Source organism: Dendropsophus ebraccatus, chromosome 3 (genome assembly GCF_027789765.1).
Source record: "Dendropsophus ebraccatus isolate aDenEbr1 chromosome 3, aDenEbr1.pat, whole genome shotgun sequence".
Lineage (NCBI taxonomy): Eukaryota > Metazoa > Chordata > Amphibia > Anura > Hylidae > Dendropsophus > Dendropsophus ebraccatus.
In genome coordinates this window covers 61927258-61942537 of record NC_091456.1, presented here as the reverse complement: position 1 = coordinate 61942537, position 15280 = coordinate 61927258, and the positions used below count along the sequence as shown (strand labels likewise).

At 42.2% G+C, this 15280-nt stretch overlaps 1 protein-coding gene across 5 annotated transcripts in view; it reads left to right on the top strand.

The window, feature by feature from the left end:
* The window catches only part of LOC138785690 (zinc-regulated GTPase metalloprotein activator 1-like), a 61722-nt gene that overhangs the window by 23828 nt on the left and 22614 nt on the right, over positions 1-15280 (top strand). For all 5 annotated transcript variants that reach the window (XM_069961886.1, XM_069961883.1, XM_069961881.1 and 2 more), the window contains exons 6-10: positions 3911-3970; positions 5696-5733; positions 10159-10205; positions 12890-12976; positions 14245-14289. In XM_069961886.1, coding sequence (XP_069817987.1) covers positions 3911-3970; positions 5696-5733; positions 10159-10205; positions 12890-12976; positions 14245-14289 — 277 coding nt within the window. The remainder of the gene's footprint in view (positions 1-3910; positions 3971-5695; positions 5734-10158; positions 10206-12889; positions 12977-14244; positions 14290-15280) is intronic.

Genomic DNA, 15280 nt, shown 5'->3' with positions numbered 1-15280 from the left:
CTGTCACCCCGGCACGGGGGGTGACAGGTTCCCTTTTAGCAGCCTGCATCACCTTCTCCTCACTTCAGCTGAAGTTAGATGCCTGTACCCTGTTGCTCTATTACTTTGGGTGTGTTTGCATGTGTTCTTTTCCTGCAAAGTCACAGACATAGTGGAGGTGTAATTCGGCAAAGCTATAGCATAATATTGGGATAAATGTAGGTTGCATCCAGCAACCTACTCCTTTCCCAGTATAAAAAAGTGTAATGTGCTGATAAAGTGACAGCCAGAGCAGGGAGAACAGCTGAAGTGTGTCATGAAAAAAATCCTCCTTTTGTGTGCTAGGATGGCTAGCATCTGTATTAATTTGACTGTGGCCAATTTTAAATAAACTGTACAATACACCCTGGACAAGATTAGCAGGTAAAATATTATAAAAGCAAAATCCTAATGTACTAACATACTAATGTATGTTTAATATCTTAAAGGGAAACTATCAGCGGTTTAGAAGTATCTAACCTGCTGCTATCTCTCTATAGACTACGATACCGGATGCTGAGGTTAATGGTAAGTTTCTTACCTTTATGCTTGGTGCCATCTCTGTGCTATTAGCAGTTTATCTTCTATGCTAAATAGGCATTTTGATGCTCTAAGGGAGGGACAACCTCCCGCAGTGCCCCACTCTACCCCGCTAGGCCCGACCCTCCTAATGAATATTAACAGTGCGAGCAGGTTGGGGGTCGGGCAGATTGGTGCACTGGGGGCAATAGTCCCACCCCCATATTACCAAAACGCCTAGTTAGCATAGATAATAAATTGCTAATATCATGGAAAAGACACCTAGGATGAAGGTAAGAAATGTACCTTTATCCTTAGCATCCTGTCTGCTATAGGAAGATTTTAGTGGTTAGGTAAAGAGAAAACCTCTTTAAAAAAATCATGGGGTCAGCCATGTATGCATATTTATTTCAGTGCAGGATGGGGGATAAACTACTGTTAGGCACCCAGGGGAGCAGAAGATATTTTTTTCATACGATGCCAGTCTCCAAGGAGAGCCACCAGTAGAAACAAATGGGGTAGATCTCAGCTGAACACTGCAGCCTGTATGTTTTAACAATTTGCAGGGGTCTCAGCAACTGGAACCCAACCAAACAAAACTTCTGCACATGGGTGAATTTCTGTAATAATCATCTGTACCAATATGACATTTTATGTTTGTGGTAAAGATTTTCAGGAGTGATGAGAGTGTGTCATTCCTTCTCTGTGCAGGTTGGTGAATCTGGACCTGCCTCTTTAGCCCATTGTTTTATTAATTTAATTGTATTCTTTTGTGGTGATAAATATTAAAGAGTTGCATGTCCTCCTGGCACTTCTGTTACGGCTCATTCCAAACGGTGACATACGGGTTCCTAGCCAAATAATTGTCATGCTACAGTAATTCCTTTTAAAGGAATAGACATTGATTTGGCCCCCGTTTCTTGTAAAGTCCATTTCAGCCAAATTGGAAAACGATTAAGCTTTATGGGACAGAAATCAATTGGTATCTGGACACAATCAGGTTCTGTAGTCCTTGCAGGGAGCTGCTCAAGCACATGACAGGTATTACAATGTTGACACAAAGTGATGGTCTGAGGAGCACATGTGATCATGTCAGATAGACAGCTCCAGACGCCTCAGCGAGCCCCGTTACTATTGCCTCTCATCTGTTTGGACAGGCCTGTCATGCACGTGTTTGTGATTCTTTTCAGAAAGCGCTAAAGCTATCTGTGCTGTCAGTGTTTCTCTCCCAGTGATGTTTCTGCAAAGAGACATCCTAGAGCAAGTTATTTAAATACAAATGGCAGAGTTTTATTATTTACAAGAGTCCTAAAGAGGCAGCTGTCACTCAGATCTCTGAGAGCTAAGCTTATTCAGCGAAGCTGTAAGGGCAAACATTGGGAATAAGATAAATAGGCTTGCACCAGTATAATGCTATGTATTCATATGTGGCTACTGAAAGTTCTGTAAGAGCATATGGTTGTTTCTAGCCATAACCATTACCATGGACCTGCATTCATTTAGCTAGGAATATCAAGTGTGTTTTAAAGGGAACTATTCACCCCGTGGCCCCCGTTATAAACAGACAAACAGTCACATAAAGGTCAATATACTTACCATATCGCTCCCGGTCCCGTCCCGGATCTCGTTGTTGACACGGAGAAATCGCCGAATCTTCTTCTCCCGCCCATTATGGTAATGAGCTGAGATGAGTCCAACGTCCATAGGAAACGACGGACGAGTCCAACTTATTCATGAGGTCCTCTTCTCGTCGCCGCCCATCCACGCCTCCTGGAACTTGATTGACGTCTTCAGTCTTCAGTCTCCTCACGAATTCCCGCGCAGGCGCCGTTGCGAAGGTCTCGTCATCTCTTCTGCGCCTGCGCGGTAAACAGGATACGTGCTCTTGACGTTCCTGTGTACCGCGCATGCGCGAAGTCCAACACGTCACCAGCTCTGACAATCGGCGCACGCGCAGTAAACATTGAAGCTGTGGAGCGGCTTCAATTGTGAACTGCGCATGCGCCGAAAACGACAGTCACGGCGCCTGCGCGGGATCCGGCGAGAAGAGAGAAGACGAAGAAGACCCGGCGTCAATCAAGTGTCGGAGGCGGGGAGAAGGCTGGACTTCGGGCCGGCGGCGCTCATTACCATAATGGGCGCGAGAAGAAGATTCGGCGATTTCTCCGTGTCAACAACGAGATCCGGGACGGGACCGGGAGCGATATGGTAAGTATATTGACCTTTATGTGACTGTTTGTCTGTTTATAACGGGGGCCACGGGGTGAATGGTTCCCTTTAAGGGAGACTTAGGGTCCCATTACATGGAGCGATTTGTAACGATTAACGACTAATGATAAACTATCGCAAACGAGATTGTTTATCGTTAACCTGAACTCGTTCACCAAATTACGCAGAACGATAATCGCTAGTTACGATCGTTAAAAACAACAACAACATGTGCCAGAAATTTTGTGCATTTTTTATTAGTAAACTCACCCTATTGTTTACTATTAGTTAGTTATCCTGTGATGCACATGTTGGCATATATTAAGCCATGGGGGAAGGTAAGGTAGGAAGACACTTCTCTATGTGTTGGAATATAGTTAAACGGGGTACTCTGGAGACAAAAAAGAATCCTCTGTATACATGTGTATACATTTTCTTGAAAAGCATCTAAATTTAAAAAGGACATTTAGGTCAATGGCAGGAACTGTCCAGATTAGTAGAAAATCCCTATAGAAAATCCCTCCTGCTCTGGACAGTTCCTGACACAGACAGAGGGGGCATCAGAGAGTAGAGATGCCGAACCAGATTTGTTTTGCTTTGTATGATGCAAAATTAATCTGCGCTTGTATCCCTCAGGCTGGTCACTCCACACAGAGGGAGGATACCGCTCCAGGCGGTCCCCGGGTGGTATCCTCCCTCTGCATGGAATTGCCAGCCTGAGGGATACGAGCACAGATCAGTTTTGCTTTATACAAAGCTAAATGAATGTGGCTCACTCGTCTCTAGCAGAGAGCACCGCGTCAGACTGGAAAGAAAACACCACTTCATACAGCAGCTGATAAGTACTGGAAGACTTGAGATTTTTAAATTTAAGTAATCTGCAAATCTGTGTTACTTTCTGACACCAGTTGATTTGAAAGATCCATTCTCCAGAGTACCCCTTCAAATGTCCATTTTGCTTTTTACGAAAATGTGTACAACAGGACATACTTTTAGCATGGTAGTCTCTAGGTGACATAACTGTATGGCATACTATTGGTCCATACATCATGAGCATTACCCACCACCTATGCCACATATAAAGCAAGTATGTAGTTGGAACAGAGCTGAAATAATCAGACTTGATGTGCCACAACCAATCACTTTATATTATGTATGCTCTTAGGTGCTGTTGCGTCCATGTTTTGGGTTGATGCTGAGCTGGGAAGTGACATCTACCTGGATGGTGAGTGCATTACATGGGGAAGAGGAAGTTAGGTACTGACCATAGTAATCAATCACAGCTCCCCATTCATTAGAAGAACCAGACATTTTTGTTTCATGCAGATTGCTAAATCTGGGCCTGTATGTTTAGAAGAACATTACCTTTATTACACCCTTATTTTTCATCTCCATTAAGGTGTTGTGGTTATAGTGATGTGTAGTTTTTATGAATTTGTTAAACACTTACCTCCCAGTTTCAAATATGCATGAGATTAGTGTTTTTTTTAATACATTCTCATTAGGGGCCCATTCACACTGAGCAGAAGTGGTGGAAAATGTTACATGATCTTGTGGTAACCCCCCTGTGTTCTCAATAGGATCACCATCTCAGTCAGCAGAACTTCCTGTATTATTAACCTGCAATAGAGTTTCTGTGACTGTATACTTATGGTCTCAAAGCATATTTAGGAGTATATAGAGATGAGTATTATTACACTGTCCTCCCAGCAGGCAGAGATGCTACAGGCTCCAGCTGCCCATGTGATGTAGTTGTGATGTATCATGGGATTGTTAGTAGATTTTAATGGTGCGTTCACACCTACAGGATCTGCAGCTGATTTTCTGCAGCAGATTTCATTTAAATAACTGAACACAGCATCAAATTTGCTGCAGATCTGCTGCAGATCCTGTAGGTGTGAACGCACCCTAAAGGTAGATAATGCGTGGGGCATATGGACATGATGCTTTTTCCCCCTCCTCTCTCTCTATCTCTTTTTTTCTTTCTTTCCTGCTCTCCCTCCCAGCGGTGGGGGGTGGATTAAGGGGTATTATTGGATGGTCTTAGATTTTGATATACAATATGAATTAAGGCTAGAGGTGATATGTCTGTTTTTTCTGGCATGTGATTAGTTGTTTTTATAAATTGTTTTGCTTATTGTCCTTAAAGGAGAAGTCCGGTGAAAATTATTGTACAAGTATTGTATTGTTCCCCAAGAGTTATACAAATTACCAATATACACTTATTACGGGAAATGCTTATAAAGTGTTTTTTTCCTGCACTTACTACTGCATCAAGCCTTCACTTCATGGATAACATGGTGATGTCACGACCCGCCTCCCAGAGCTGTGAGGGCTGTGTTTGCTGGAGAGGATGATTGCAGAGGGACACTGAGGGACACAGGGCACTGGAGGGACACGGAGAATCCCTCTGCCATCATCCTCTCCAGCAGGCACAGCCAGCACAGCTCTGGGAGTTGGGTCGTGACATCACCATTTTATCCAAGAAGTGAAGCCTTGATGCAGTAGTAAGTGCAGGGAAAAAAAGCACTTTATAAGCATTTCCCGAAATAAGTGTATATTGGTGATTCGTATAACTTTTGGGGAGCTATACAATATTGTAACAAAAATTTTCGCCAGACTTCTCCTTTAAGGGAAAAAATAAAGGTAGATAATGCAGTTTGAAATATGAAAGTCAAGATTGTGGCTGATCAGAGGTCACATGACCCAGATACAGTCATGAAACGTATGGATGTGGCAGAGCTAGGATGAAATAGATGACACTGATGATGGTAGTAGAGATGGTGACTGTGCATTAAATAGGCAAGAAAAAAAAGTGATTTCTTTTTCAAATGAACACATACATAGTCGTTATTTTGTAAAATATCCACAATACTTTAAATTATTGCAACAAATCTGTATTTGCCTGCAAAATTGTTTTCAAATATAGAAATGTATGTTCTTTCTACAGGCATTGTATCAGTGGTGGATGCCAAATATGCCATGCAGGTGAGTATCCTCAAAGACTATAAATTATAGTGAAATCCCAGATGAACAAATGGACATTTGATCACTAATATTTTGCTGTTTACAGGCATAGGTTATATCAAGCATTACTCAAAATCATGATGGGGGGGTGGAAGGGGACAGTTATCTAACTATGACTGAGTGCCAAGCTGAAAGGGAAAGGGAAGGCCTGTCTGTGGGCCTAGAAGAACGGCACTATGTAAAATAAGATGTCAGCCAAGGAAAGACAGTTGCTTCCGTTCCTATCCTGGAAACAGAAGAGTCTACTAGAGAAGTCTCTACACAGTGAGAAGAAGGCAAAGAAATATGTTTGCTTGGTGCTAACCACTGCACACTTGGTACAGCCCATAGGACGTGATGTTTTGGAGATGCTCAGATTTACTGGTTTATTATCACAATTTGCTGTTTGTTGAAGTTGCTCAGATCTTTACACTTGCCCATTTTTCCTGCTTCAAACATCAACTTCAGTAACTAATGACAAGTTTTTCATCATAGTATCACAGACTTTTTAAACTATAACACCATACGTGCCAACATTTCAGACGGAATATCGGGGAGATGACAAAGGGAGGAATAGAAAATAAAAATTGCCAAGTTGGTTGGGCTGCTCAACATTTTTGGGTCTTCCCCATCCGTTTATAGGGGACAGACACTCTCTAACTTACAGGTTGCAGGTACTCAGTTGTCTATGGAATGCCTGCGTACCCACGGAGATCATGTCATGTCATCCAGAAGCTGATGGTATATTCACTTACTGTTGGAATACACTGAACACTTTTACTATAAAGTGGCCAACCCCTTTAACGCTTGGTATGTCTGGTGCTTTGCTGCATCCAGTAGTCAAAAGATGCACTAAATGGCAAAAGATGCATCAATAAGGAGTAATTGGGATGTAATAAAACTTTATATGTGTGAATGTATTGATAATATATGTGATTCCACCATTAGAGTAAAAGCATAAGTTTATTGGGGAAAACTGTCACTATTAATAGGAGGCTCTAGTACTCTGTTGGGCTGCCTCTAGCCTGAACACAAGATGAGATATGGTATATAGGTTCTGTATGACATCCTGCTGTACATTTGCCCACAGATGTTGCAGCTGGGGCTTTAGATCTTGCAAACTTGTAGGTTGCCAAAGCTTGTGTCCCAGCTGGTCCCATAAATGCTCAATTAGTCTCCCAACCAGGTAGGCCAAGAAGTTCTGCAATCTGGTTGAGACATTCCTTGGAAACCAGTAAATCTCAAGTCTTTCAGTACTTATCAGCTTCTGTATGTCCTACAGGGAACCTTGTTTTTGTTTCCAGTTTGTCACAGTGCCCTCTGCTGTCAGACCGTGACCAATCAGGAAAACAAGACCGGACACGTTCTATCCTAGCTCTGTGTTATGTGACCAGGGTGGTCGCATAACGTAAGTCTATGGAGGCGCACACAGACCTCTCCCTGCTCATTCTTCTGATCAGTTTCAGTCTGAACACTCAAATGTTTTTTAATTATGACAGGTACACTTTAAGTGTGTCATGAAGGCATGTCTAGTAGTGAACGATCTCTCTTGCAGCAATCTGCCATTAGCATTATTGTTGAGTATATTACGTATATATATCAAGTTTGTGTATGTATACTTCATAAGGTTGCTCGGTAATTAATGCTAGGTAGAAAAACAATATACGCAGGAGATAAGTCTTAAAAGTTGAACATCCTTGTCAGCATCTTAAAACCCATCAGATCCTGTAACTATCAGTCATGACCAAATTGGAATTCTGTCATCAGAATAGAAATCCTTAAAGCTCAGCTGCCGTAGAGAGAAGTAACTTTCCACTTTGCTGCAGTAGATTTGCTAACTCGTTCAATTCCTTTGGCTGTACGCCTTGACCTCAATAGTTGAATATCACTGGATTTCTTTCAAGCCAATACAAGCAGTGACAGTAGAACAATAAGGAGCAATTTAAAGAGTGTCATGCTTCACAGAGCCGGCTCACCACAGGCCGCTCCGAGAGACGTCGCTATATCACCACATTGCTAAATTGAAACTGAAGTGGTAATTGATATCATGGGCGATCACTCTAATGAGACTGTCACCTACCAATCTGAAATATTTATTTTTCCATCATGGACAAATGATTGGACAACGTGACGTGACAGTCGCCTTCTTACTAGACCTGACATGTACAGAATTAACATATATTTTATTTTCTTGGTGGATAAATACTATTCAGTGGGTTAGTTTTGCACAAATAGGATCTAGGAAAGAAGACATTGAAGGAGACTTCTATATTAGATGACACATATGCATGCAGATATTTTATATCTGCATTGGGGCTCATGTACTAGAATTTGTAATCTACTGATTTATTATCTTAAACACGCACATGCATACATTATCTTACCAATGATATCTTTCCTTAGATGTGATGGTTGACTTTTACTAGGCATCCTAGTGCCTACCATACTTCTCCGTAGGTTGTGTTTTGTATTAGCCTATTCACTTTAGTAGGAATAGGCTCAAACACCAGACTCAGTCCATGCAAAAAAGAGTGGTGATAATTCTTTTATTCCATTCTTGGACAACTACATTCATTTTGGTGTATTGCTGATTAACCCCTTTGTTGCCATGGACATACTATGTACATTATGACTTTAAAGGGAAGAAATAAAATTTAAATGGGCGCTGTCACTTAGACATGTCAGTTTTGATCAGCTAGGGTCTTGTTGTTCAGACACCGATCTTGCTAAGAGATGAGCAAACTAAGTGTGTTCTCGCACAGTATTATGTCACATGACCAAGACAGACTCCTAATGTAAGTCTATGGGACCATCTCATGCGCAGAGAAAGTGGGGAAAAAAATGTTCCGCCATGGGCTTCTCTCCCTGCTTGTTCTACTAATCGTGGTTTAAACACTCTGACCCTGACCAATTTAAAACTTTTTACATGTAAGGTGACAGGTACACTTTAATTTAGTTTTTTTTTCCCTTGGGTTTCTTTATTTGATATGTATGTGTTTTCATTTTCACTTCATTAAGGTTACAAACCCACTTGGCGGGTCTGCAGCGAGTCTCCATGCTGCGTTTTTGCAGCGAGACTCGCTGCAGATCCCGGCCCTATACTTTTAATGGCAGACAAACACGCAGCAGGGGCTCCGGGCGGCTGGCTGGAGCATATACTTCACCTGGTCCCCGCTCCGGCTTGCTGAAGACATCGGGAACCGCCGGGATCAGGTGAAGTATCAGCTCCGGCAGCCGGGGGGTTAATGGGGTGGGCTGCAGACAAACTCGCAGCAGGGATGTACATCCCTGCTGCGTGTTTGTCTGCTATTAAAAGCATAGGGCCGGGACCTGCAGCGAGTCTCGCTGCAAAAACGCAGCATGGAGACTCGCTGCAGACCCGCCAAGTGGGTTTGTAACCTAACAGAGTTTTATAGGGAACCTGTCACCCCCTGTGCCGGGGTGACGCCCGCCTGACTCCCCCGTGGAGCGCCATATACTAACCCCTTCACCGAAGTCCCGGTCCCGCCGCCGCGATATCGCTATCGGAAGCCGTTCTCTATGAGCGTCGGACTCATCTCTGATGAGCGCGTGTACAGCTTCCGACAGCGACATCGCGACGGTGGGACCGGGTCCAGGACTTCAGGGAAGGGGTAAGTATATGGTGCTTCACGGGGGGGGGGTGTTTCCTTTTGTTTTCAAATCAGCTGGTGTCGGGAAGGTATACAGTTTTGTTAATTACTTCTGTTTAAAAATCTCAAGTTTTCTAGTACTTAGAAGTTGCTGTATGCCCTGCAGGAAGTAGTCTGTTTATTCCAGTTTGACAATGCTCTCGGCTGCCATCTCTCTGTGACAGGAACTGTCCAGGGCAGTAGAGGTTTTCTATGGGAATTTACTACTGTTCTGGACAGTTCCTTACATGGACAGGGGTGGCAGCAGAGAGCACTGTGTCAGGAAATAATTCACCATTTCCTGCTAGACATACAGCAGCTGATAATGGAAGACTTGAGATTTTTAAATAGAAACAATTTACAAATCTGTATAACTTTCTGACACCAGTTGATTTGAAATTTTTTTTTTCTCTGGAGTACTCCTTTAAATTCATGCTTATACACAGCAGCCAATAAAATCAGTCAGAGCAGCAGTGTAAAGCATGAAAGAGAGACAGAGCCGCAGCCTCAGCCAGTCATTAGATAGGAGTGCTTCAGATTATGTCAGACGCCATCAGTAGTTTACACTACCGTACAGCTAAGCTGCATTTACAGATTGACATAACTGCTATGAGAGGAGAGAAGTAGACACTAGATATCATATTCATGAACATTCTACCTGTACATTTGTGATAGTACTTCATGTTGCTCTTGGCCAATAACTTGAAATGTAAAATGATTAAAAATTCAGACGCTGTCTTTTTAAATTATTTTAAAGCACTTACTGGAAGAAAAACCAGAGGGTCTTATAAATGAAGCTGCAAGGTAAGTGAGTATTTTACTTAAAGGGGTTGTTTGGGATAAAAGTACATTTAACTATGCTGTTGAGGCTGCGAGGAAGAAGTGTTATACACTTACTTATTCTAGTCCACTGCCGCTGCCAAATTCCAGACCGCCTGCTCTCCACTGCTGTCAGCAATTTTAAAACATCCTGTCATACACCGTTCCCTTTGGAAATGGTAGTTAAAGGGCTTGGCCACTTTATAGTAAAATTGCTCAGTGTACAGTATTAGTAAGTGTACTCACTGTATATACTGACAGCAGCTCCCTGAGTACCTCATAGAGCTAATATCAGACTCCCCTCCTCCAGGCTGGGCTGCCCTGCTCTGTGGTATTTTGGTCCATAAGATTGCTGACATGGAGGAGCATGTGACCATGCCCCGCCCCCCAGTGTCCACCACTGTGCCTGTATATGTATATGGAGCACAGTGGACAGGGCATGGTCACATGCTCCTCCATGTCAGCCATTTTATGGACTGAAACAAAACAGAGCAGGGCAGCTCAGCCTGGAGAAGGGAGTCTGGTATTAGCTCTATGAGGTAAACAGGGAGCTGCTGTCAGTATATACAGTGAGTACACTTACTGGTACCTTGTACTGACCTATTTTACTATAAAGTGGCCAACCCCTTTAAAGCGTAACTGTCATGTTTTTTTATTGCAGAAATCAGTAGTATAAGTGATTTTAAGAAACTCTGTAATAGGTTTCATCAGCCAAAAAAGCCTCTTTCTGTACTCAAGAAGCAATCTCCCAGCCTCCCCCCCCCCTGACTTCTTATCTGTGCATTATCAGGCAAACACGTCTTCATTACAGAGAAGCCAGTGAAGACGGGCTCTGCTCTCTCCATTGTAAGCCTATGAAGGGGGGAGGGGCTGGGGGAGATGAGGGAGCAGGAAGAGGTGACATGAAGGTCAGCTGTTTGTAGACTCTCTGGGCACATAAACCGCAGGATTCTGGGGTCAGAAAGGTCAGTGCTTATCTATGAACTTACTGAGAGAAGATTGCGGGGTGTTGTGCTGTGCAGGACTGCTCCGTGCTCAGTCACTCCTAACAGCCCCTCCCCTCTCCATAGCCACATAATGGAGACAGAAATCCTGCTTCATTTGATGTGAGGGGGGAGGCTGGGAGATTGCTTTTTCAGTACAGAAGGAAACTCTTTTAGTACATAAAACCTATTACAGAGTTTCTTAAAATCGCTTGTACTGTTGATATTTAATGTTTTCAGAAAAATGACAGTTACTGAAATGACAGTTACGCTTTAAGCATAGCCAGTAAAAAGCCTATGCGGAGATTCCATTTCCCAGCGGCAGCATAATCAAATGTTCTTTGATCCTGATCACCCCCTTTAATGTCTTGCAGTATATGCTAAAACTGTATTGTCAAGAAAACAGGGGTGACTTCGGAGCGGGGCTGTCTGAACTGACAGACCGCTAAGCCAATCACTGGCCGGAACCGCCACGGCCAGTGATTGGCTGAGCGGTCTGTCAGTTCAGACAGCTCCACTCCGAAGCCGATGCTGCCACGCAGGACTGGGAGAAGAAGACCTGCAGCCCGGAAAGGTAATGTATGAAACAAGGGCTGCAAGGACATCGGTAACGATGTCCCTGCAGCCCTTGTTTCACGATCATCGGGGCCGTGGAATAGGCCCAGTAAACGAGCGCCAATCTAGCAGTTCGTTTACGCCGTTGATCGGGTCCTGCTTGTCCGTGGGTTTAGGACCCTAATGACTAGTCGAGGGCAGCTCCGCGTTCAGATGACTAGTTGCCGCCCCTCTCCCATCCTTGCGTGGCAGAATAAAACTACTTTTACTTTGCTGTAACGCTTCGGGAAGTTGCACAGCAACAGCAACTTATTTAAGAAAAGAGCTAAGCATTGCTTGCTTGGCTGTTTACATAACTCTATAGATTTCAATGGCTATGGCTATGGCTCAGCCACTGCTCCACTGAACATGAAGCAGCATCAGTGAGGGCCACAGAGGTGAGACATTAATCATATGGCATGTCCTGTGGATATGTCAGAAATGCCATTAAAGTGAATGTACCACTAGGTACATTGCTTTGTGTTTTTTACATCACACTGGGAGCTAGAGAGCCCGCTACCAGTGCTTCATGGCGGCAAGGAGCTTGGAAATAGACCGATGCCGTGCGTAAGAATCGAGCAGCGGTTTAAAAAAAGGACCATGGCAGCAGCATTATTGTGCCTGCACTGGTCAGTTCATGTAAAAAACACAAAGCGATGTACCAAGTGGTACATTCGCTTTAAGATGAGAATGCCGGTATATATGAATAGAGGAATCTTAATTTGTTCTTCAGTGCTTTTTACTAAACAATCTTATCACTGAGGAGTTGAGCTTTGGGTTTCCAGTTGATCTCCACAATGGGGACCCCAGTCTTCAATTAGTTATCCTTTAGTTATCTATGGTCTCCTTTAGTTATCTATGGGAGCTGCTGGATGTTCCTGGCTATTTCCGTGGTCAGAGTCTCTGCAATCAGATAGTTATGCCCTATGCTTTGGATAAGGAATAACTTTTCAAAATGGGAATATTGTTTTAATAAAACCTATTGGAAAATCAAAGGTGTCTATTAACTCTAGCCTTATGTGTATTCCAGATTTATAAACAATAAAAAATCTGCAGCTATTTATTTATTTATGTATTTATTTGTTATTGCAGGCAAGTTGCACTGGCGGATGTGATTATTATTAACAAAACAGATTTAGTCTCTGTAAAAGAATTGGAGGAAGTGAAATCTGTTGTCAGGTAAATACAAGCTTTGCACTTTGCTTTGTACTGCATAGTTAATACCAAAGTACATTTTCATGTGTGAATTCCACATTGTTTGTTTTACTTTGGCCACATGGTTTGAGGCAAAAATACAGCCACATTTTCAAAATAATAATTTACTCCATTGTAATTGAAAAGTATTCCATAAATGTATTCATTCAATAAAGCACACTATACATAACATTACATTAGTTTACATAGACATCCATAGACACAATAAAGTCCCATAGATTTTTACATATAGAGCGCCCCCTGCTGGACACTCCATAGGAATTACACTGTTCATCGTGACGTCACTGTTTCTGAGAGAATTCTAACACTCCATAATCTAATAAATTAAGGGAAATAGCCCTATATGTGCATTTCCCATAATTAATGTACATTAGAAATTTGTATAACTTTCCATAAGTAATAACATATCAAAAAATAACTTTGGCTGGACTTCTCCTTTAAATAATAAGAATAAAGTATAAAGAACCCTGTTATTTCTAATTTACTTAAAGGAGGTTCCCCAGAGAAAGAAAATAGTTTTCAAGCAACTGGTGTCAGATTTTATATAGATTTGTAAATTACTTGTATTTTAAAAACACAAGCCTTCCAGTACTTATCAGCTGCTGTATGTCCTGCATGGAGTGGAGTTTTCTTTTTAGTCCTACACAATGCTCATTGCTTCCACCTCTGTCCCTGACCAGAAGTTTCCAGAGCAGCAGCAAATCCACATATAAAACCTCTCCTCCTCTAGACAGTTCCTGTCTGGGACAGAGGTGGCAGCAAAAAGCCCCATGTCAGACTGGAAGAATGTAGTACAGGTTTAGAAGACTTAGAAGATTTACATTCAGTTGAATGGGTCATACATATAGCACGACTTAATGAAGGGAATGTAGTGAACGGGGATGCGGCTGTCTACTGTTCGAGCAATTGAAGAAGACCCAGTGGGATCCAGTAATTTGGAAATCTTGAAAAGCGGTGTATTTTGTGTGGTGCAATGGACTGGAAAGAATATTCCACTTCCTGCAGGACATCTAGCAGCTGATAAGTAGCTAGTAGCAGCAGATAGGTTCTTGCCATGTACTGCAGATAGGGCACCATAACTGTTGTTTATGTCACTGTTTCTATGCGTGTTTCAAATTGCATTAATGATTTTATTCTTTGAGTAGGAGGCCTCACACTAATAATTACCACAGTTCATATGTTGTGTGTATTTGTCAATGATATTTCTCTTTATTTATTTCTTTTTTTTCAAGGTCAATAAATGGACTTGTCAAAATTTTGGAAACTCAGAGATCTAGGTATCATATTCAACATTTATACATGTTTTCTGTGTGAAGATTGCTGTTTGTGATGTCTATGATTATAATATCTAGGGTCATATTGTCTCTAGGGTTCTCCGGGAGATGATTGTTAGATAGATAGATTATTTTTATATAGTGTTCTTATTATAGAAGATTAGGAGAGCTTTGCAATGTGTTGCTTATAAAAAAAGGGCATCACAGCACTGTTACTACATAAACCTTTCATCTTACTTCTCCTTACTCTCACTATCTGTGCAATATATGTGACACCCAATATTCGATCACCATAGAACCCAATAATAATCTTATGTTCTGGCTGTGTATAAACATGCTAAGGAGGAAAATATCCCAACTCAATCCAGTATCTGATTGGTAAAGGTCCAACCTCTTTGACCCCAACAGATCGCATTATACAGTGGTCCCTCAACTTACAATGGCCTCAGGTTACAATATTTCCAAAATACAATCGCCCTTTCCTGACCACTATAACTTTAGACCAGACTTAACGTACAATGCTGTAGACATTCAAGATCTGTGAAACATTTGAGTGACTAGATAATCAACCAATACAAGTAGCCATTTTACTGGTAAAACCCCAGGATTACTGAAGTGTATGCACCGATCGGTTGTGTAGTAGCATCTCTCTATAGTACAGTGTGATACTACGTGTCCTGTACTGCGCTTACCTGGGCCAGGATGAGCCGCTCCTTTAGGCACCAGGTGAGGGCGGCTTCATTTTATTTTCCTGGGACCCTGTGTGATCTGTACAGCAGCCTGAAAACGCTCTGGTCCTCTACATAGAAAGTAATTTACAGCTTCCATATTTTAATACTTTATCCATATTAGGCGTCTGATTATTTTTCTTTAAATCTTTTTTTTCTTATTGTGGAATAATATTATGGGGCTTCAGAACCAATTACTAGTTTTCCACAGAGTTTTGGTCTGAAGATAGAATATTTTCCACATACAATGGTCTTCCTGGAACCAA